Genomic DNA, 23,559 nt, shown 5'->3' with positions numbered 1-23,559 from the left:
TAACGATAGATAGTTTTTTGAAGAATAAAGGGATTAAGGGTTATGGTGTTCGGGCCGGAAAGTGGAGCTGAGTCCACAAAAGATCAGCCATGATCTAATTGAATGGCGGAGCAGGCTCGAGGGGCCAGATGGCCTACTCCTGCTCCTAGTTCTTATGTTCTTATGTTCTCTCCCTCTTGTGTACCAGCTTGTCCTGCATGAAAACAGATGGCTAGAGTATAAGCAGAATGCCAATCAGGGCAGATGATAAGGATGCCTGGCATTTGTGGATGCTGAGTGGTACATGTGAAGTGATGAGAACATGACCCACATGGTACATGTGGGAGAGTTAGTGACGGTGTCCTCTGTGCTGCCGTTGAATCGAATCCCTGGAAATGTATGATGTCTGAGAGTTTGAGAGTTGAGTGATGAGAAGTGTGACTGATTGGAGGCGATCATTCATCCATTTGCAGAACTTGATGGCTATTCTCTTTTGCAGGGTGTTGGCACTGGCCACCACTACTGGGCTGGCCATCTTGGTTGCCGGTCTTTTCCCAGAGTGTGGACACAAACATCACAGTGGGCCTCCAATGCCAGCAGATGCTCAAGGGAAGCGTCGGTAAACTTGGGTGCAGAATGTTTCCTGGGTTTGGCATGCATGACTTCTCAGTGAACTCCCTGGCACTGTGCATGGCACATTGTGTTGGCAGTGTGCATGGCGCCCAGATCATTGAAGGACAGAGGTGAAAGCGGGATTGGCGTATCAGAGGCCACCTACCAGTGATACTGAGTGAGACCCTGCCTGCAAATTACTTCACCAAGTGCTGCACTATATAGCGGAAAAAGCCACCATTGCCGTCAGCAGGATAAACACCATTTTCCCTGCCTGAAATCGGATTTGCTGATTTCTAAGATGATTCAGTTTGTACAGTTCTGGTCACCATGTTGCAGGAAGACAGCATTGCTCTGGAGAGAGTGCAGAAGAGATTCACAAGAATGTTGCCAAGGTTTAAAAATTGCAGCTGTGAGGAGAGATTGTTTGTTTTCCTTAGAACAGAGGAGGTTAAGTGGTGACTTAATTGATTTGTACAAAATTATGAGGGACCGAGATAGGGTAGACAGAAAAGACATGTTTCCCCCAGTGGAGGGTTTAATTACCAGGGTGCATAGATTTAGGTGATTTATAGAAGGGACAGAGGGGACATGAGGCAAATTTTTTTCACCCAGAGAGTGATGGGTGTCTGGTGTTCACTGCCTGAATTGGTGGTTGAGGCTGAAATGCTCAACTCATTCAAAAGGTACCTGGATCAGCGTCTGAAGTGCTGAAACCTGCAAGGTTACAGATAAGGTGCTGGAAAGTGGGATTAAAATGAGCGCCTTGTTTCTTTTTTTTTCTTGATCGGTGCACACACGATGGGCTGAATGAACTCTTTCTGCACCGTAGCTTTTCTATGGTTCTGTAGTTCTGGGAAACAAATGCTGACCTAGCCAGTGGCACCTTAAAGGATGTTCTGTTCTAATGAGTGCAAGACGATAAGCTTTGATAGTTTTTTTTTCGGCATAACTCACGTTCAGTACAACCAAATTATGAAAGGCAATTTGGAACTTTCTGAGATTTTGCAAGACGCCACATCAATACAGGTCTTTCTGCTAGTGGGATGACAATGAAACTGTTAGATCTAAAAATCCAGTTGGTTCACTTGATACCTTTCAGATAAGGTAAGGAAAGCTGGTGTGCTAAGTATGTATGAAGGAGACACTGGAGCACAGTGGTTAGCATGGGGGAGTTGAAATGGGTAGGTAATTCAAAGGGTCGGTGAAAACTCGATGGGCTGAATGGCCTCCTTCTGCACTGTTGGGATTCTATTCTATCCTAACTGCAGGTTGACATTATGTTGTTGACTCTTTGTTGTAGGCTGGATTGCCTACTCAGGCAGGGGTTTATGGGGAGGTGGAACAATGTGATTTCCCCGGTTTATGGTGATTACTGCCACTGGGGCCTGGCCTCAGAATCCTGGCCATTTCATTTTTTTTTTAGTTTTTCCAATTAAGGGGCAATTTTGCATGGCCAATCCACCTACCCTGAACATCTTTCGGTTGTGGGGGTAAGACGCACACAGACACGGGGAGAATGTGCAAACTCCACATGGACAGTGACCCGGGGCTGGGATCGAACCCGGTCCTTAACGTTGTGAGGCAGCAGTGCTAACCACTACATCACTATGCCACCCAGAATCCTGCCATTTCCTGACACAGTCAGTGGAGCCACCAAAATTGGTGTTGGAAGGAGTAGCTCAGCAAATTCCGACTGCCTTGTCACAGGTGGGAGGGTTGAATGGAGGGTATTCAGTGGTGTTTAGGTCTATAAACAGAGCTGGGCTATGGATTTACTTCTCAATTTTTCCTGCAGTTGGCGATGTCAGAGGTGGAATCGGATGTTCAGGCGGAAGTGCAGGGCATTGGTGAAATCCAACTTCTTCTACTGGTTGGTGATATTCCTGGTTTTCCTCAACACTCTAATGATAGCATTAGAGCACCACCGTGAACCTGACTGGCTGACCAACATTCAGGGTAAGATCAGAACCCGTAAACACCAGAGTCAGCATTATTGCGAGCAATAGAGGTACTACACCCCATCACCCCAAACCCCACATACAAGCCCAGCTAATCCCCTGGTAACTGACACCCCAATACACACCCAGCCTCTCCCATGGTGACAGAACCCCCAATACACACCCAGCCTCTCCTATGGTAACAGACCCCCCCAATACACACCCAACCTCTCCCATAGTAACAGAACCCCCAATACACACTCAGCCTCTCCCATGGTGACAGAACCCCCAATACACACTCAGCCTCTCCCATGGTAACAGACCCCCCAATACACACCCAACCTCTCCCCTGGTAACAGACCCCCCAATACACACCCAGCCTCTCCCATGGTGACAGAACCCCCAATACACACCCAGCCTCTCCTATGGTAACAGACCCCCCCAATACACACCCAACCTCTCCCACAGTAACAGAACCCCCAATACACACTCAGCCTCTCCCATGGTAACAGACCCCCCCAAAACACACCCAACCTCTCCCATGGTATTGGACCCCTCCACTGCACACCAGACCCCTCATCTGGTAATGGAGACCCCTCCAGTACATACCCAGACCCTCCTCTGGTAAAGGAGACCCCTCCAATACAGCTCCAGCCCTTTCTCTGTTAATGGAGACCCCCGCAAAACAGACAACCCGTCCTCTGGTAATAGCCCCCCCCCAAATATACCCAGCCCCATCTCTGGTAATAAACCCCACCCAACACAAACTCAACACCTCCCCTGGTAATAACCCCCCCCCCCCCCCCCCCCCCCCACCCCCCCATATACACCCAACCCATCCTCTAGTAATAAACACTCCACTAATACACACCCAGTTCCTCCCTTGGTAATAAACCCCTCCCAATACGCATCCAGACTCTCCTCAGGGAATGGAGACCCCAAATATACACCCAGCGCCTGCCCTGGTAATAAACACCTTGGAATACACATACTGCCCCATCTCTGGTAATAGACTCCCCAATATACATCCAGTTCCATTTCTGGTAATAAACCCCATCCAACACAAACTCAATCCCTCCCCTGATAATAAACCTCTCCCCCAATATACACCCAACCCATTGTCTAGTAATAAGTCCCCCCAATACACACCCAGTCCCGTCCCTGGTAATTAAACTCTCCCAATGCACACCAGCCTCTCCTCTGGTAATGGAGACCCATAATATACACCCAGCCCCATCTCTGGTAATGGATCCCCCATAATGCATACCCAGCCCCTCCTCTTGTAATGAGAGACCCAACAATAGACATCCAGCCCCTCCCCTGGCAATAATCCCCCCCCCCACCCCCCAATACACACCCGACTCCTGCCTGGTAATAAAACACCTCGGAATACACACAAAGTCCCTCCCCTGGTAATAGACCCCCCAATACACACACAGCCCCTCCCCTGGTAATAAACCCCCCCATGCACTCAGTATACACTGGTAATGGATCCCCCGATACACACTCAGCAGCTCCTCTGGTAATGGAGACCCCCCAATACTCACCCAGCCCATTCCGATGGTAATAGACACCCCAATATACACCCAGCCCCTCCCCTGGTAATTGTCATATCCCACAAGGGACTTATGGGGTGGGAATGATTATCATCCCTGTGGTTCTGGTGGAGTATGAGCTTTCCCGCCGAGGGGCGGGGAAACACCTTTCAGCTATTTAGAAAAGTTTGACCAGTAAGGCAACGATCAACGAGACACCTGGTAGGGATCTAACTGTGAATAAACTGGATTCCACGCTCCTTGCCAGTTCATTAAGGACATGGTGACTTCCAGTGGCGGCCATGGTGTGAGTGGTCGCAAATTAGGTGGCTCCTGCTCGAAGTGGCATTGTTTTGGGTCTGTTTGCCCGTTTTGGGAGGAGTTATGCAGGTGGAAAGTGTTGAAGCATAAATGGCTAAGAAGTCTATTTTGTAGGGTATGTCTCGGGCCTCTCAAACTAGGAGGTGTAACAAGTAAGGGACAGCAGTCAGACTAGGAGATCTCTCGAATTGCGACAGACGGAATGATGATGGAGAGCTCTGTGGCATCGTTGTTCTCTCAGTGGTCCACAGAACAGTCAGGAGTTCCTGACAGTGAAGTTTGACCAGCAGAGGAAGGACGTCTCAGAGGATCTGGCCAGGTTGGTCAGGCCAACACGGGCAGCCGACAGAGAGTGGAGCAAAAGCTGGAGGCGCAGTATGCGTTGTTCCAGAAAGTGGCAGAGTCTGTGGCTGACCATGAGGATCATGGTCAGCCACTGGGCCTTGTTCGAGGCAGAAATTGTGCTGGTGGCGGAGAGCTAGAAGAGGTTAAGAGAAAAGGTGGATGACTTGGAGAATCACTCGAGAAGGTAAAATCCGTGGATTGGAGGTCTGCCAGAAGGGATCGAGGGAACTCAGGCCACACAATATGTGGCAAGGATGTTCGAGATATTGGCGGGGGAGGGAGTCTTTGACCGACCTCCTGAGATGGCTTGAGCGCACAGGTCACTGAGGAGAAAGTTGAAGACAGGTGAGCCGCCGAAGGCAATCGTGGTGCGGCCTTGGACAAAGAGAAGATTCTGCAATGGGAGAAGGAGACGAGTGAATGCACTTGAGGCGGCCATGCGGTGCATATTTATCAGGACTTGAGAGTGAAGTTGGTCAAGTGACAGGCCGGGTTTATTAGGGTCAAAGCGGCCCTATTCAGGAAAAAAGTGAAGTTTGGTGTGTGGTATCCTGCTTGTTTGTGGATCACGTGCCGGAATCAGCAGTTTTATTTCAATGCACTGGAGGAGGCGAGTGAGTTTATGAGAGACCATACTTGTGAGAACATTGGACTTGGGAGATACCTATGAGGGAAGGAGTTGCATTTATGTCAGGTTATTTGTTTGCTATTGCTGTTTTATCCACCGTGTTTAATTGATCATAGGTGTATGTGTTAAATTGATTATGCTGTGTCCCTGGTTACCTGTTATGTCTTAGGTTGGGGGATCTGTTTGAGGTGCGGTAGGTGGGGGGAATGGGAGAGGGTGGGATGGAGGAACCAAGATGGATGGATGCCAGTCAGTGTGGGTGCGGTTGTTTTGGAATCGGGGAGGTGGGGGGAGGGGTGGTGAATGGGGTATTTAAGGCTTTTTATCGGACTGTACAGCTTCGGAGCCGTCAGTGGGGAATGAAGGTATGAGGCGGTTCTTGGATGGGCTGCAGCTCCTGACGGTGGAGGAGGAGAAGGTGCAGGGTTGGGGGCGCTGATGGGGTTGAGGGAGGTAATGGATTGTGGGTCCCCCGTCCCGGTCCTGGGCCTAGATGGGTTCTCGGCAGACCTTTATGAAGTTTGGAATTGGGACACATATTAGTCGTTGGAGAAGGGGATGCTCCCCTCACGCTGTCTCAGGATTCTATCTCGCTCATTTAAAAAAAGGATAAGGACCCAGAGCAGTGTGGATCCTACCGCCCGATTTTGTTGTTACAAAACTATTGGCGAAGGTGCTGTTGATGCTTGTGGAAGATTGTGTGCCGGGGGGAATAGGGGAGGAACAGACCGGGTTGGTGAAGGGGCGGCACATCTGTCAGCTAATGTCGGGAATTTATTGAATGTGATCATGATGCCTCGGGGGGTGGGGGGGGGGGGGGGGGTGTTGCAGGATGTGGAGGTGATAGTTTGGGTTAGGGCAGGGATTAGTAGATGGGCGAGGCTGCTGTATAAGGCCCCTAAGGCGAGTCTCCGGACAATTAACGTCAGTTTGGAGTACTTCAGAGTACAGCGGGGGATGAGGCATGGGTGCCCGCTCCCCCAGCTGCCTTTTGCTCCAGCAATTGAGCCATTGGGTGTGGCACTCAGGGTCCCGGGGTGTGGGTGGAGGAATATTGTGAGGGGGAGGGGATTGGAACACCGAATCTCCTTGTACGTGGACAATCTCCTGTTCTCTATTTAAAACCTGGTGGAGAGTTTCAATAGAATTATGGGAATTTAGGGGGAGTTTAGTCTGTTCTTGGGCATAAGCTCAACATGGGGAAGGGGGAGGTGTTCCTAGCTTTCGGTATCTGAGGATACAAGTGCCGCAGAGCTGGGTACAGTTGCACAAGTTGAACTTGCCGAATTTGGTTGAGGATTTTAAGAGGTAGGGGGCGGGATTCTCCCACTCGGCGGCAGAGTGTCCACGCTGCCGGAAACGCCGTCGCGTTTCACGGCGACGTGAACGGGCCACTGGGAGTATCGATTCTGGCACCTACAGGGGGCCAGCACGGCGCTGGAGCGGTTCACGCCGCTCCAGCCTCCCATCCCGGTGTGAACTGTGCGCTGCGGGATCCGCGGATGCGCAGTGGTGCCGGCGCCAACACACACATGCAAGGTGGTCTCCCTCAATGTGCCGGCCCCGACGCGTAGAAAATAGGCCTGGGGAGCGCGAGGCTGGCCTGCCGATCGGTGGGGCCCGATCGTGGGCCAAACCCCATCGGAGGCCCCCATCCCCCCAGGGTCGGAGCCCCCCTCACAGGCTGCCCCCTGACCCTGCGAGCAGAGCTCCCGCCGGCTGCGACCAGGTGTGGACGGCGCCGATGGGACTCTGCCTTTTTAGAGCGGCCGCTCAGCCTATTCGGGCCAGAAAATCGGCGGCCCGGCCGCGTACGGCGGCCCAGCCGCGTACAGCGGCCCGCAACCGCGCCACACACCAAACGCGCAGGCGTCAATGGCGCTGGTTCTCCGCTCCGCGTGGCCCGGTTTTGGGGATTCTCCGGCCCAACCCAGGATGTTTTGCCGCTATAATTAGACAGGAGGCTCCAGACGGTAAAATGACTGTGTTGCCGAAATATTTGTTCACCTTCCGGTATCTTCCGATCTTTGCGCCCATGTCCTTTTTTAGGAGGGTCAATAAAATGATCTCAGAGTTTATATGGGCAGGCAAGGTTCCTCGTACTAGGAGGATGTTTTTTGAGCAGGAGAGGCTGGGCGGGGGGTTAGCATTGCAAAATCTGCAGAATTACGATTGGGTAGCAAACATCGCAAAGATTATGAAGGGAGGTTGGTGTGGGTGGATAGATGAGGCCTCGTGTAAGGGTATTATTGCTGGCATCTCTTCCGTTCTCATTGGCCAGGTACTTCATGAACCCTGTGGTGGTGTCAGCGCTGAGGGTATTGAACCAGTGTCGGCAGCAATTCAAATTGGAAGGCATGTCCCTGTGGGGGTCGATTTGCAGTAACCACAGGTTTGTCCCGGCTGGGTTGGATTCTACGTTTACAGAGAGGGGGCAGATGTGGATAGAGCATTTCAGGGACTTAATGGTGGGCGCTTTGCAGAGTTAAAGGATTGGAGGCTATGTTTCAGTTACCAAAGTGGAATAGTTTCGGTACCTGCAAATTAGGCACTTCAGAGGAAGGAGTTAGCCTCGTTCCTCGAGCTGCCACCCTCGATGCTACAGGATAAGATTCTGCCTGAGGAGGAGATAGGATAAGGCAGGGTGTAGGACATATATGGGGAGCTGATGGAGAGAGAGAGAACTTCGGTAAAGGAAGTAAGGCGTGTTGTGTTCTTTGTTTTCGTTCTTCCAGGTTGGTGAAGGTTGTAGTGTTAACAAAGAACAGCAAGCAGTTTTTAACAAACATAGCTAATTTATTACACTACACTGAATTAGATTCGAACATCTTACGAAGGAATTAGTCAAGCAATGATTACACTAAACATCTACAATATTAAACTATGCTATCAGTTAAGCCATCTCACACCTACTGTGTCTCTACTTCTCTTGCTCTCTCTCCCACTCTCTCAGAAGTCAAGTAGTCATGTGAAATTGATATGGTTGCTCTATAGCACCATTTAGTGATGAGAGTAGTAACATCAGATTAACCCCATATGTACTCTATAATACCCACATATTGTGACAAGGCGCAGATGGGAGGAGGAGCTGGGGGGTTTTTGGGCCGGGATTCTCTGCCCCCCCCGCGGCCGGAATGGAGAATCCCCAGGGGGAGGTGCAAATCCCTCCTCGCCGGCCCAATGCCGGCTGCCCTATTCTCCGGCGCCGTTTTTCAGGCGGAGGCGGGATTCCCGTCATGCCGGTCGGGGGCCGTTGACAGCAACCCCCTGGCGATGCTCCGGGCCCCGATGGGCCGAGCGGCCGTCCATTTTTGGCCAGTCCCGCTGGCGTGAATTATTTACCTCACACACGACGGGACCTGGCAGGTGAGTATGTGGGGGCGGTCCTCGGGGGGGGGTTGGCAATCTAGTCGTGAGAGAACCCTTGCGGATGAGTGACCACAATATGGTATAATTCTTTATCAAGGTGAATAGTGAGGTAGTTCATTCTGAGACCAGGGTCCTGAACCTCAATAAAGGTAACTATGATGGTATGAGGCATGAGCTGGCTACGGACAGGGAAACATTACTGAAAGAAAGGACAGCGGAAAGGCAATGGCAGGCATTCAAGGAACAAATAGATGAACTCCAAAATTGTTTATTCCTATTTGGTGCAAGAGTAAAAAGGGAACTATGGCCAAACCATGGCTTACAAGTAAAGATATTATTAGATTTAAAGAAGGCATACAAATTAACAAGAAAAAGCAATAGAGCTGAGGATTGGGAACAGTTTAAAATTCTGCAAAGGCAGACCAAGGGATTGATTAAGAAGGGAAAATACAATTTGAAAGTAATTAGTGGGGAACGTAAAAACCGACTATAAAAGTTTCTATAGATATGTGAAGAGAAAAAGATTAATAAAAACTAATGTAGGCCCCTTACGATCAGAAAAGGGGGAATTCATAGGATCATAGAATTTATAGTGCAGGAGGAAGCCATTCTGCCCATCGAGGCTGCACTGGCCCTTGGAAAGAGCACCTCATAACAGGGAACAAAGAAATGACTGAGGGAACTAAAGTCACAAAGGAAGACATGAATAATGCACCTGAAGTTCTGAGAAGCACAAGTTTTAGTGAGGAGGTGAAGGAAATTAGCATTAGTAAAGAAATGGTTTGGGGGAAATTAATGGGATTGAAGGCGGAAAAATCTCCAGGACCTGATAATCTTCATCGCAGAGTACTTGAGGAAGTGGCCCCAGAAATAGTAGATTCATTTGTTGTCATTTTTCGAAATGTTTGGACTCTGGAATGGTCCCTACAAATTGGAGGGTAGCGAATGTAATGGCGCTATTCAATAAGGGAGGTAGAGAGAAAACAGACAACAGACAACCAGTGAGCCCAACACTGTCGTAGGGAAGTTGCGGGAGTCCATTATCAAGGATTGCATAGCACAGCATTTGGAAAGCAGTGGTGTAATCAGATAAAGTCAGCATGGATTTATGAAAGAAAAATCATGCTTGACCATTCTACCAGAAGTCTTTGAAGATGTAACGAGTCGAGTTGATCAGGGAGAACCAGGTGGTTTATTTAGACTTCCAGAAGGCTTTTGACAAGGCTTCACATAGCAGATTAATATGTAAGGTTAAAGTGCATGCGATTTAAAAAATTAATTTACGGGATGTGGGCCAACATTTATTGCCATCCCTAGTTGCCTTTCAGAAGGTGGTGGTGAGTTGCCTTCTTGAACCACTGTAGTTCTTGATGTGTAGGTACACCCACTGTGCTGTTAGGGAAGGAGTTCCAGGATGTTGCCCCAGCGACAGTGAAGGAATGGCGATATATTTCCAAGTCAGGGTAGTGAGTAACTTGGAGGGGAACCTCCAGGTGGTGGGGTTCCCAGGTATCTGCTGATCTTGTCCTTCTGTATGGTAGTGGTCGTGGGTTTGGAAGGTGCTGTTTAAGGAACCTTGGTGAGTTACTGCAGTACATCTTGTAGATGGTACACATGGCTACACTGTTCATCGGTGGTGGAGGGTTTGAATGTTTGTGGAAGGGGAAGAAATCAGGCGGACTGTTTGTCCTGGGTGGTGTTGAGCTTCTTGAGTGTTGTTGGAACTGCACTCATCCAGCCGGTGTCTTGAGATGGACAGAGAGCTGGTTAGCAGACAGGAAGCAAAACATGGGACTTTTTCTGATTGGCAAGCAGTGACTAATGGGCTACCACAGGGATCTGTGCTAGGAACCTAACTGTTCACATTATATAATAATGATTTGGATGAGAGATACAATGTTGGGTGGGAGGGTGAGCTATGAAGAGGATGCAGAGATGCTTCAGCGGGATTTGGACAGGCTGAGTGAGTGGGCACATGCATGGCAGGTGCAGTAAAATGTGGATAAATGTGAGGTTATCCACTTTGGCAGCAAAAATAGGAAGGCAGATAATTATTTGAATGAGTGTAAATTGAGAGAGGCGGATATTCATCGAGACCTTGGTGTCCTTGTGTATCAGCCGCTGAAAGTAAGCACGTCGGTACAACAGTAAAGAAGGCAAATGGTATGCTGGCCTTCATAGTGGGCAGCATGGTAGCACAGTGGTTAGCACAGTTGCTTCACAGCTCCAGGGTCCCAGGTTCGATTCCCGCTTGGGTCACTGTCTGTGTGGATCTGCACGTTTTCCCCGTGTCTGCGTGGGTTTCCTCCGGGTTCTCCAGTTTCCTCCCACAGTGCAAAGGTGTGCAGGTTAGGTGGATTGGCCATGATAAATTGCCCTTAGTGCCAAAAAGGTGAGGTGGGGTGACTGGGTTACGGGGGTAATGTGGGCTTAGGTAGGATGCTCTTTCCAAGGGCTGCTGCAGACTCCATGGGCTGAATGGCCTCCTTCTGCACTGTAAATTCTATGATTCTATAGTGAGAAGATTTGAGTATAGGAATAGAGATGTTTTACTGCAATTGTTTATGGTATTGGTGAGACCACACCTTGAGTATAGTGTGCAGTTTTGTTGTCCTTATCTGAGGAAGGATGTTCTTGCTATGGAGGAAGTGCAGCGAAGGGTTACCAAGCTGATTCCTGGGATGGTGGAACTGTCATATGAGGTGAGATTAAATTGGTTAGAATTATATTCATTCGAGTTCAGAAGAGTCAGAGGGAATCTCATAGAAGGGTAGATTCAGAAAGAATGTTCCCAATGCTGGGGAGTCCAGAACTAGGGATTATAGTTTGAGGATAAGAACTTTCAGGACTGAGGTGATGAGAAATTTCTTCGCCCTGTGGTAATTGCTGCCACAGAAAGTAGTTGAGGCCAAAACATTGCATAATTTCAAGAAGGAATTAGGTATAGCTGTTGGGGTTTAATGGGATCATAGAATCTACAGTGCAGAAGGAGGCCATTTGCCCATTGAATCTGCACCGGCCCTTGGAAAGAGCAACCTACTTTAAGCCCACACCTCCACCCTATCCCCGTAACCCAGTCACCCCACCGAACCTTTTGGACCCAAAGGGGCAATTTATGATGGCCAATCCACCTAACCTGCACATCTTTGGACTGTGGGAGGAAACCAGAGCACCCGGAGGAAACCCATGCACGCACGGGGAGAAAGTGCAAATTCCATACAGTCACGCGAGCCGGAATTGAACCTGGGACCCTGGAGCTGTGAGGCAGCAGTGCTAACCACTGTGCCACCGTGCCGTCCAAGGTATATGGGGGTGGAAGGCAGGATCAGGGTTGTAATGATATGTATAGTCCAAGTATAGTAAAGAGTTAACAAGATGATGTTCATGTATATCAACACTGGGTGGTATCACTGAGTAGTCTTATAAAAGGCATGCTGGAAGAAGCTAATGGAGAAGTCAATGTAGAAGCATAGTGTGAGGTTGAGTTAGAGTGTAGTTTATATATTAGAGCGATTACTAGTTACTGTATCACAGATTCAGTATTATTATTTGATTAACTGTTACTCAGTAGAGTGTGCGAACCAAATCAAGTTAAGTAGTGTAAAATAAATTAGTTTTGATTTAAACATATAGTTTTATGTTCTTTGTCAACACTACATCTTTGGCTATCTTGGAGAATAAAACAAGGAAATAACATGGTACCAGGCAATTACTGAAGGAATTTAGTTAGAAAACAGTTAGACTCTAAGAAAAAAGAAAACTGCCACGTGCTTAGACCTCGACGGCAAGACTGCTTCCAGACTGCTTCTTGGAGCGGGTACAGGACATTCTGGAGGGGGAGGGTGAACAGCCAGTGGTCGTGGTACACATCGGTACAAACGACATAGGTAAAAAAAGGGATGAGATCCTAAAGGCAGAATACAGGGAGCTAGGTAGGAAGTTAAGAAATCGAACCTCAAAGGTAGTGATCTCAGGATTACTACCGGTGCCATGTACTAGTCAGAGTAGAAATGACAGGATATATAGGATGAATATGTGGCTGAAGAGATAGTGTCAGGGGGAGGGTTTCAGATTCCTGGGGCATTGGGACCAGTTCTGGGGGAGATGGGACCTGTACAAACTGGATGGGTTACACCTGGGCAGGACTGGAACTGATGTCCTATTTGCTTGAGCGGTTGGGGAGGATTTAAACTAAAATGCCAGGGGGATGGGAAACTATGCAAGGAGTCGGAGAAAGAGGGAGCAAAGACAAAAGCAAAAGGTAGAAATCAAACAGGGCAGTAGAGATAAATATTGGGAGCAAGACAAGCATTGTGAAAAAGACAAACTTAAAGGCTCTGTGCCTGAATGCACGGAGCATTTGCAATAAAGTGGATGAAGTAATCGTGCAGATAGATATAACTGGATATGATATAATTGGGATTATGGAGACATGGCTGCAGGGTGAACAGGGATGGGAACTGAATATCCCAGGTTTCTCAGTATTTAGGAAGGACAGGCATAAAAGAAAAGGTGGTGGCGTGGCACTGCTGGTTAAAGAGGAAATTAATACAATAGTGAGAAAGGATATTAGCTCTGACAATGTGGAATCTGTATGGGTATAGTTGAGAAATACCAAGGGGCAAAAAACATCAGTGGGTGTCATATATAGACCCCCAAACTGCACTGATGTGGTTGGGAATGGCATTAAACAAGAAATTAGTGATGCACGTAATAAGGGAATATCGGTGATCATGGGTGATTTTAATCTTCACATAGATTGGGCAAACCAAATTAGCCACAATGCCGTAGAGGAGGAATTCCTGGAGTGCATATGGGATGGTTTTTTTGACCAATATGTGGAGGAACCAACTAGAGAGTAGGCCATCTTAGACTGGGTACTGTGTAATGAGAAGGGAATCATTGCCAGTCTGGCTGTATGAGACCCCTTGGGGTTGAGCGAACATAACATGGTAGAATTTTTTATCAAGATGGAGAGTGAAGTAATTGATTCGGAGACTAGGGTGCTGAATCTTAATAAAGGGAACTATGAGGATATGAGGCGTGAGTTGGCCTTGATAGATTGGGGAGAGTTATTTAAAGGGATGTCAGTGGATAGACAATGGCAAACATTCAATGGCATGGAGGAACTGCAGCAACTGTTCATTCCTGTCTGGCACAAAGGCAAAGGGGATAAGAGGGCCAATCCATGGCTTACAAAGGAAATTAGAAATAGTATCCGATCCAAGGAAGAAGCATACAGATTGGCCAAGAAAAATAATAGCTCTTGAGGATTGGGAGCAGTTTAGAATTCAGCAAAGAAGGACGAAGGGATTGATTAAGAAGGGGAAAGTACAGTACGAAAGGAAGCTTGCAGGGAACATAAAGACTGACACCAAGTGTTTCTACAGATATATGAAGAGAAAAATTGGTAAAGAAAAATGTAGGCCCACTACAGACAGAAACAGGGAATGCATAATAAGGGAAAATAAATGGCTGAGCAATTAAATACATACTTTGGTTCTGTCTTCACAAATCAGATCCCAGAAATGTTGGAGAATGAAAGGTTTAATGAGAGGGAAGAACTGGGGGAGATCAACATTAGTAGAGAAATGGTGCTGGGAAAATTGATGGGACTGAAGGTGGATAAATCCCCAGGGCCTGAGAATATACATCCCAGACTGCTTAAGGAGGTGGCTCTGGAAATAGTGGATGCATTGGTGGTCATCTTCCGGGTTTCTATAGACTCTGGAACTGTCCCTGCAGATTGGGGGGTAGCTCACGTCACTCCGATATTCAAAAAGGGAGGTAGAGAGAGAGCAGTGAATTATAGACCAGTAAGCCTAACATCGGTAGTGGGGGAAATGCTTGAATCCATTATCAAGGACTTTATAGCGGAACATTTAGAAAGCAGTGGCAGGATCAGTTAGTCAGCATGGATTTATGAAGGGAAAATCATGGTTGACAAATCTGTTGGAATTCTTTGAAGATGTAACCAGTACAGTCGACAAGGGGGAGCCAGTCGATGTGGTATATTTGGACTTTCAGAAGGCGTTTGACAAAGTCCCGCATAAGAGATTATTGTGCAAAGTTAAAGCGCATGGGACTGGGGGAAATGTATTGAGGTGGATAGAAAACTGGTTGGCAGAGAGGAAACAAAAGAGTAGGGATTAATGGGTTGTTTTCACATTGGCAGGCGGTACCAGTGGGGTACCAGCTATTCACACTATATATTAATGATTTGGATGAGGGAACAAAATGTTACACCTCAAAGTTTGCAGACGATACCAAATTAGGTGCGAGGTGAATTGTGACGAGGATGCAGGGATCCTACAGCAAAATCTGGACAGGTTGGGCGAGTGGGCAAACCAATGGCAGATGCAGTATAATTTGGATAAGTGTGAGGTTATTAATTTTGGAAGCAAAAACAGGAAGGCAGATTACTACCTGAATGGTTGTAAATTGGGAGAGGGGAGTGTGCAGCGGGACCTGGGTGTCCTTGTGCATCATTCGCTGAAGGTAAGCATGCAGGTGCAGCAGGCGGTAAAGAAAGCGAATGGTATGTTGGCCTTCATTGTGAGAGGTTTCGAGTACAGGAGCAGGGATGTGTTGCTGCAATTATACAGGGCCTTGGTGAGGCCAAACCTGGAGTATTGTGTGCAGTTTTGGCCTCCTTCTCTGAGGAAGGATGTTCTTGCTCTCGAGGGTGTGCAGCAGTGGTTTACCAGACTGATTCCAGGTGTTGCGGGACTGTCATATGAACAAAGAACAAAGAAAATTACAGCACAGGAACAGGACCTTCGGCCCTCCCAGCCTGCGCCGATCCAGATCCTTTATCTAAGCTTGCCTCCTATTTTCCAAGGTCTACTTCCCTCTGTTCCCGCCCGTTCATATACCTGTCTGGATGCCTCTTAAATGATGCTATTGTGCCCGCCTCTACAACCTCCGCTGGTAAAGCGTTCCAGGCACCCACCACCCTCTGCGTAAAAAACTTTCCACGCACATCTCCCTTAAACTTTTCCCCTCTTACCTTGAAATCGTGACCCCTTGTAACTGACACCCCCACTCTTGGAAAAAGCTTGTTGCTATCCACCCTGTCCATACCTCTCATAAATTTGTAGACCTCAATCAGGTCCCCCCTCAACCTCCGTCTTTCCAGCAAAAACAATCCTACTCTACTCAACCTTTCTTCATAGCTAGCACCCTCCATACCAGGCAACATCCTGGTGAACCTCCTCTGCGCCCTCTCCAAAGCATCCACATCCTTCTGGTATTGTGGCGACCAGAACTGCATGCAGTATTCCAAATGCGGCCGAACCAAAGTCCTATACAACTGTAACATGACCTGCCAACTCTTGTACTCAATACCCCGTCCGATGAAGGCAAGCATGCTGTATGGCATTGCAGCACGGTAGCATTGTGGATAGCACAATCGCTTCACAGCTCCAGGGTCCCAGGTTCGATTCCGGCTTGGGTCACTGTCTGTGCGGAGTCTGCACATCCTCCCCGTGTGTGCATGGGTTTCCTCCAGGTGCTCCGGTTTCCTCCCACAGTCCAAAGATGTGCAGGTTAGGTGGATTGGCCATGGTAAATTGCCCTTAGTGTCCAAAATTGCCCTTAGCTTTGGGTGGGGTTACTGGGTTATGGGGATAGGGTGGAGTTGTTGACCTTGGGTAGGGTGCTCTTTCCAAGAGCCGGTGCAGACTCGATGGGTTGAATGGCCTCCTTCTGCACTGTAAATTCTATGATAAAATTCTATGTATGCCTTCTTGACCACTCTATCAACCTGCGTTGCCACCTTCAGGGTACAATGGACCTGAACTCCTAGATCTCTCTGTACATCAATTTTCCCCAAGACCCTTCCATTGACCATATAGTCCGCTCTTGAATTTGATCTTCCAAAATGCATCACCTCGCATTTGCCTGGATTGAACTCCATCTGCCATTTCTCTGCCCAACTCTCCAATCTATCTATATTTTGTTGTATTCTCTGACAGTCCTCCTCGCTATCTGCAACTCCACCAATCTTAGTATCATCTGCAAACTTGCTAATCAGACCACCTATACGAGGAGAGATTGACTAGGTTGGGATTGTTCTCGCTGGAGTTCAGAAGAATGAAGGGGGATCTCGTAGTGACTTATAAAATTCTAACAGGACTAGACAGGGTAGATGCAGGGAAGATGTTCCCAATGGTGGGTGTGTCCAGGACCAGGGGTCACAGCCTGAGGATTCAGGGTAAACCATTTCGGACAGAGATAAGGGGTGAGCCTGTGGAATTCATTACCACATTCATTACCACAGGAAGTTGTTGATGCTAATCTTTGAATATATTCAAGAGCGGCTGGGTATAGCACTTGGGGAGAATGGGATCAAAGGCTATGGGGAGAAAGCAGGATTAAGCTATTGAGTTGGCTGAAGACCATTCTGCGCATGCGCAAAAACATTGCGCGTGACGAAAGCAATGTCATGACGTGTGGAAGTTGTGGACACACCAACCCACAAAAACATGCACAGCACATGGAAAAATTTGCTCCAAATGTTGGAAACCGAATCACTCTGCTGTTTAATGCAGAACTGCACTAATAGGGACACAGTTTATATCTTCAAACTTAATGCAGACACACATGACTGTATGAAGTGTTAATATAAGTGCAGACACCTCCAAAATTGACAACACTAATAATTATATAAATGCTTATAGTCTAGAAGATTCCTTCTTTGTGGGAATTATTGAGAAGCTCCACACAACTGTGAAGCACACTTCAAATCCACAAATAGCACAATCGATTAATACGGAATACGAACATAAGAACATAAGAACTAGGAGCAGGAGTAGGCCATCTGGCCCCTCGAGCCTGCTCCGCCATTCAATGAGATCATGGCTGATCTTTTGTGGACTCAGCTCCACTTTCCGGCCCGAACACCATAACCCTTAATCCCTTTATTCTTCAAAAAACTATCTATCTTTATCTTAAAAACATTTAATGAAGGAGCCTCAACTGCTTCACTGGGCAAGGAATTCCATAGATTCACAACCCTTTGGGTGAAGAAGTTCCTCCTAAACTCAGTCCTAAATCTACTTCCCCTTATTTTGAGGCTATGTCCCCTAGTTCTGCTTTCACCCGCCAGTGGAAACAACCTGCCCACATCTATCCTATCTATTCCCTTCATAATTTTAAATGTTTCTATAAGATCCCCCCTCATCCTTCTAAATTCCAACGAGTACAGTCCCAGTCTACTCAACCTCTCCTCATAATCCAACCCCTTCAGCTCTGGGATTAACCTAGTGAATCTCCTCTGCACACCCTCCAATGCCAGTACGTCATTTCTCAAGTAAGGAGACCAAAACTGAACACAATACTCCAGGTGTGGCCTCACTAACACCTTATACAATTGCAACATAATCTCCCTAGTGCAACATAACCTCCCTATCTGAATGGAACACACCGTTAGAAGTCAGTGGTTCCGAGATTGTGTTCAAACTGGACACTGGGGCATCTGCAAATTTGATAAACACTCATAATTTATCAAAACGTTGTCATAGTCCTAAAATTCAGAAAACTGACTGCCAGTTACGTGACTATAATGGTAACATGATTACTTCTTTAGGGTCATGCTATCTCTTAGTGAAAAACAACGACACTGTGATATCCTTGCGGTTCGAGATTGTTGAAGCCAAATCGATTTTCACTACTAGGTGCACAAGCCTGTCAGGATTTACATCTTGTGAAAAGAATTTAGAACACCAGCAAACCTCTTCCACCTGTGCAGGAAGATATTGAAAGCATCCTCACTAAATTTCCTCAGGTATTTGAAGGTTCAATACAAGATTCAACTGAAAGCGAATGTTAAACCAGTGGTACACCCTCCAAGAAGAGTTCCTGCTCCATTACGTGACCATCTCAAGGAAGAACTGGAACACATGCAGCACCGAAGAATTATTTACAAGATCACAGAACCGACCGATTGGGTCAGCTTGATGGTGTGCGTTAAGAAACACAATGGAGGGACCTCCGGTGGCGGCCATGGAGTGAGTGGTCGCACATGTAATAGCTACCGCTCGTGGCAGTCTTTTTGTGGCCTTTTCCCCGGCTTGCAGTTGGAATTGTGAAGGAAAAAGGTCGAGAAATGTGAGCAGAACAGATTGACCCCCTAGTTTATGGAGCTGCGGAACAGAAGTGCCCGAAAAAGAGGATATCAGTTGGTTGGAGCGGGTGTGGTGCTGGCAACGCACACGGAGATGGTGGAGGGCCAGGGCTGGCCCTTCCGGCTCAGTGGTCGACGGAGCTGCTGGTAAGCCTCTTGAACACGAAGTTCACCCAGCAATGGAAGGAAAGTTTGGAGGACCTGGCCCGGGCGGTGGACTCGATCAAGGCCGTGGTTGACTGCGTTGACATGAGACTGGCAGCCCAGGGGTAGGTGATCCAGAAGTCGAAGGAGCTGGCGGGGGAGCATTAGGAACAGTCAACCTCGGTGGCAGCAGAGATGGGATTGATGCGGGACCAGCAGAAGCAACTGCAGGAGAAGATGCAGGATCTGGAGAACCGATCACGCAGGCAGAACATTTGGATCGTAGGTCTGCCGGAGGGGTGTGAAGGAGCGGATTCTGGTGCGTACGTGGGTAACATGCTTGAGAAGCTGCTTGGGAAGCTGCGCTTGACCGGCCGTTGGAGGTGGATCAAGCCAATGGGGCGAGCCGCCGAGGGCATTGGTGGTGAGATTGCATCGGTTCTTTGATAAGGAGTGTATCATGAGGTGGGCTAGTCAGACGAGGCCTTGAGCCTGGGAAGGTGGCGAGGTCCGTGTATACCAGGACATGGGTGCTCAGAGCTGGCTCAGAGGAGGGCGAGCTTCAACAAGGTCAAGGTGGTATTATGGGTCAAGGATTAGAGAACCCAAAAGTGTATCATGAAGTTCACCTCATCCACAACTTTTAATAGATTGTGGTTATGGGGAGCACACGGGCCTACCTTATAGGTGTGATGTCACAGAGATTTACAGTACTTTTAAATTAAAACAACGTTTCTTTATGAAACCAGTTAACACTTTATAAACCCACAGTAAACATCTTAACAACTATCAACACCAATAAATTCCCCCAAAGAACACAGTGCCCTATCAGTAACTCTTAATCTTTCCTTGCAACATCCATAAGACAAAGAAAAAGAATGCTTTGTACAGAAAGATATCAGGTAGACTTCTCTACTGAGACATGTACCACTTTAAAATCCCCAAATGAGCTGAAGCCTGTCTGTAGCCTGCAGAGAGAGATCCTAACAGCTGCTTGCCTTGCCTGCAGCTATCCAGCTCTCAAATTGAAACTAAAACACACCCTTTAGCTGCAAATCCAAAGCGAAAGTATAAGCAGCCAGACAGCCCAGCTCCACCCACACTCTGACATCACTGCAGTAATAAACACTCATTTCTTAAAGGTACACCCACTATAGCTATTCTATAAGAACACCCATTTCTTAAGGGAACTCTCACATGACACCTCCCCCCAAGAAAAAAAAATCCATCAACTTCAAGATGGTTTCAGTTTTCACCTTTTTACTTTCCTGTAAGAAATATGGACTGGACAATGAAATATGTTTTTTTTTAACAAAACAAAACACGCAAACATTTAATAATAACATAGTCCATTTTTGTTCTTCTTCCTCCAACTGGAATCCTTCTTGATTGACAGTCTCTTTGGACAAGAAGGTCTCTGCACGATCCATCCATTTCTCTACGCCTCGGCATTTCTCGTTAAAGTCAGATACTTTAGTTCAATCTGATCACAGAGCCTCTTGCAATTCTCCAACACAGGAGCATTGGTCATCACAGCTTTTAGGCCTTCAAATGCCTGTTGAAACTCCGCTGTCCACTGAAAATTTTGACGTTTCTTCAGCAAGTCCATCAGTGGAGCAATCACACTACATGTTCTATGTTCTATAAAAAGTAAGGTTAAGGGGGGGGGGGGGGTTGTTGGGTTACGGGTATAGGGTGGATACGTGGGTTTGAGTAGGGTGATCATTGCTCGGCACAACATCGAGGGCCGAAGGGCCTGTTCTGTGCTGTACTGTTCTATGTTCTATAAAAAAAATTTGGCACAAATGATCGATCAAATCCACTCATGCCAAGAAATCGCATTATTTCCGTTTGTGTCGAGGGTATTGGAACCTCCTCAATAACTTTTGTTTTCACATCCTGTGTGACCATTTGACCCTGTCTGACTGTATGGCCAAGGAAAGTGATTTGGGCTTTTCCAAATTCACGTTTGGCCAGGTTTACCACCAAACCCGCCTCCTGAAGTCGATCGAATAACTCCACCAGATGTTTTAAATGTTCTTTCCATGCCTGGCTGAAAATTACCAGATCGTCGATGTATACCGCACAATTGGGTAATCCTGAAACAACTTTGTTAGTTAACCGTTGAAATGTAGCTGGGGCGTTTTTCATGCCAAATGGCATAACTTTGAATTGGTATATACCACCTGGAGTCACAAAAGCTGAAATCTCCTTCACCCTCTCGGATAAAGATACCTGCCAGTAACCTTTAAGTGTATTCAGTTTGGAAATAAAAGCTGATTGTCCCACTTTCTCAATGCAATCCTCCAAAAGTGGGATAGGATAAGAGTCCATTCTTGCAGCTGCATTAACCTTTCTATGGTCCACACACAGCCACTGGTACCATCCGGTTTTGGTACCATCACGATGGGTGAGCTCCATTGGCTGCAACCCACTTTAAATATGCCATTTTTAAGCATTCTTTCAATCTCTTTGTTAACCTGTGCTAATTTTAAAGGGTTAAGTCTATATGGATGTTGTTTGATTGGAACAGCATTTCCCACATCGACATCATGTATAGCCGTTTTACTGCTTCCAAACTTATCTCCACAAACTTGCCCATGTGGTATCAATAACTCTTTCAAGTCAGTACATTTTCCCTCCGGAAGGTAACTCAACAATTTATCCCAATTTTTAAGAATATCCGCGTTTTCCAACTTAATTTGAGGTATGCCAAACTCAAAGTCATCTGGATTTGGTTCGTCACTTTGAGTTAGAATCATTAAAACCTCCTTTTTCTCTACTTCCCTCTCAAAGTACCTTTTAAGCATATTCAGATGACACACTTGGTGAGTTTTCCTTCTATATGGCGTTCTTACCACATAATTCACCTCACTCTATTTCTTTTCAATGTGATAAAGTCCACAAAACCTTGCTTTTAAAGGTTCACCTACCACTGGTCACAATACTAAAACTTTATCTCCACTGGCAAAACTACGAACTTTGGATTTCTTGTCCGCTACCCGTTTCATCACATTTTGTGCAGCTTTTAAATGTTGTCTGGCCAATTCACCTGCTCTATTTAATCGTTCCCTAAAATTTAATACGTATTCCAATAATGTAATTTCCGATTTCTCACTCACCAATTTTTCCTTAATCAATTTAAGTGGTCCTCTTACCTCATGACCAAAAATTAGTTCAAAAGGACTGAATTTGGTTGACTCATTAGGTGCATCCCTAATTGCAAACAGTACGAATGAAAATGAAAATGAAAAAATGAAAATCGCTTATTGTCACGAGTAGGCTTCAATGAAGTTACTGTGAAAAGCCTCTAGTCGCTACATTCCGGCGCCTGTTCGGGGAGGCTGGGCCGGGAATTGAACCGTGCTGCTGGCCTGCCTTGGTCTTCTTTCAAAGCCAGCGATTTAGCCCAGTGTGCTAAACAGAATGAAATTCCTTTTTCCCAATCCTCTGGATAATCTTGACTCTCAGCCCTCAACATTGTCATTAATGTCTGATGCCACCTTTTTAATGCTCCCTGCGATTCTGGATGGGACGCAGTTGATTTAAATTGTTTTATTCCTGAGCTATCCATAACTTCTTTGAATAACCTTGAGGTAAAATTTGATCCTTGATCCGATTGTATTTCTGTGGGTAGTCCATACCTAGAAAATAATTTAAGTAACTCCTTCACAATTTTTTTAGCTGTAATATTATATACTGGAATGGCCTCTGGAAACCTAGTAGACGCATCCATTATAGTCAAAAGATATTGATTCCCATTTTTCATTTCAGGAAGCGGTCCTACACAATCAATTAAGACCCTTGTAAAAGGTTCCTAAAATGCTGTAATGGGTATTAAAGGCGCTGGGTTTATCACTGCTTGAGGTTTCCCTATCACTTGACATGTGTGACATGATCGACCAAATTTAACTACATTTTTATGTAGTCCAGGCCAGTAAAAATGTTTTTGTATTTTAGCTTGAGTTTTCCTTACTCCCAAATGACCGCCCACTGTTACCTCATGTGCTACTCGCACCACCTCCTTTCTGTACCCTATTGGCAATACTACTTGATGAACTTCTGCCCACTTTTCATCCGCCTGCATATGTAAAGGTCTCCATTTTCTCATTGAGACATGATTTTTACAGTTATAACACTCCGGTATACACTCAGATTCCTCTTCCGTGTATGCTTTCTGATACATCCGTTTTATTTCTATATCTGTTGTAACTACGACAGTTTTGCTGAACTAAAAATATCCGCCTCATCTTCCACCTGTTCTTGTTCTTTTTCAACCATCTGATCAAAAATCGTTTCTGATAATTGAACTACCACTTAATCTTCACTCTTTGATTTCTCCTTTTGTCTTGATCGGTGACTTTGCGACCTTGTTACTACACAATCCGGAAAAATCCCAGCATACTCGTCCTTCAACACTTAAGTTGTCTGATTTTCCACTGGTTTATCAACCACAGTCGGTATCACTCCCACCTGTGATCCAGTTATATCATTACCCAAGATAAACTGTATTCCTGGACAAGATCGTTTCTCTATGACTCCTACTACCACTTCACCACT

At 46.7% G+C, this 23,559-nt stretch overlaps 1 protein-coding gene across 1 annotated transcript in view; it reads left to right on the top strand.

Annotated features, from left to right (window-relative positions):
• The window catches only part of LOC119978247 (voltage-dependent L-type calcium channel subunit alpha-1S-like), a 642,412-nt gene that overhangs the window by 117,366 nt on the left and 501,487 nt on the right, over positions 1–23,559 (top strand). The window contains 1 exon segment of the mRNA XM_038819727.1: positions 2,390–2,550. Coding sequence (XP_038675655.1) covers positions 2,390–2,550 — 161 coding nt within the window.

The sequence above is a fragment of the Scyliorhinus canicula genome, chromosome 15, assembly GCF_902713615.1.
Source record: "Scyliorhinus canicula chromosome 15, sScyCan1.1, whole genome shotgun sequence".
Lineage (NCBI taxonomy): Eukaryota > Metazoa > Chordata > Chondrichthyes > Carcharhiniformes > Scyliorhinidae > Scyliorhinus > Scyliorhinus canicula.
This window is presented reverse-complemented; position numbering and strand designations above follow the sequence as displayed.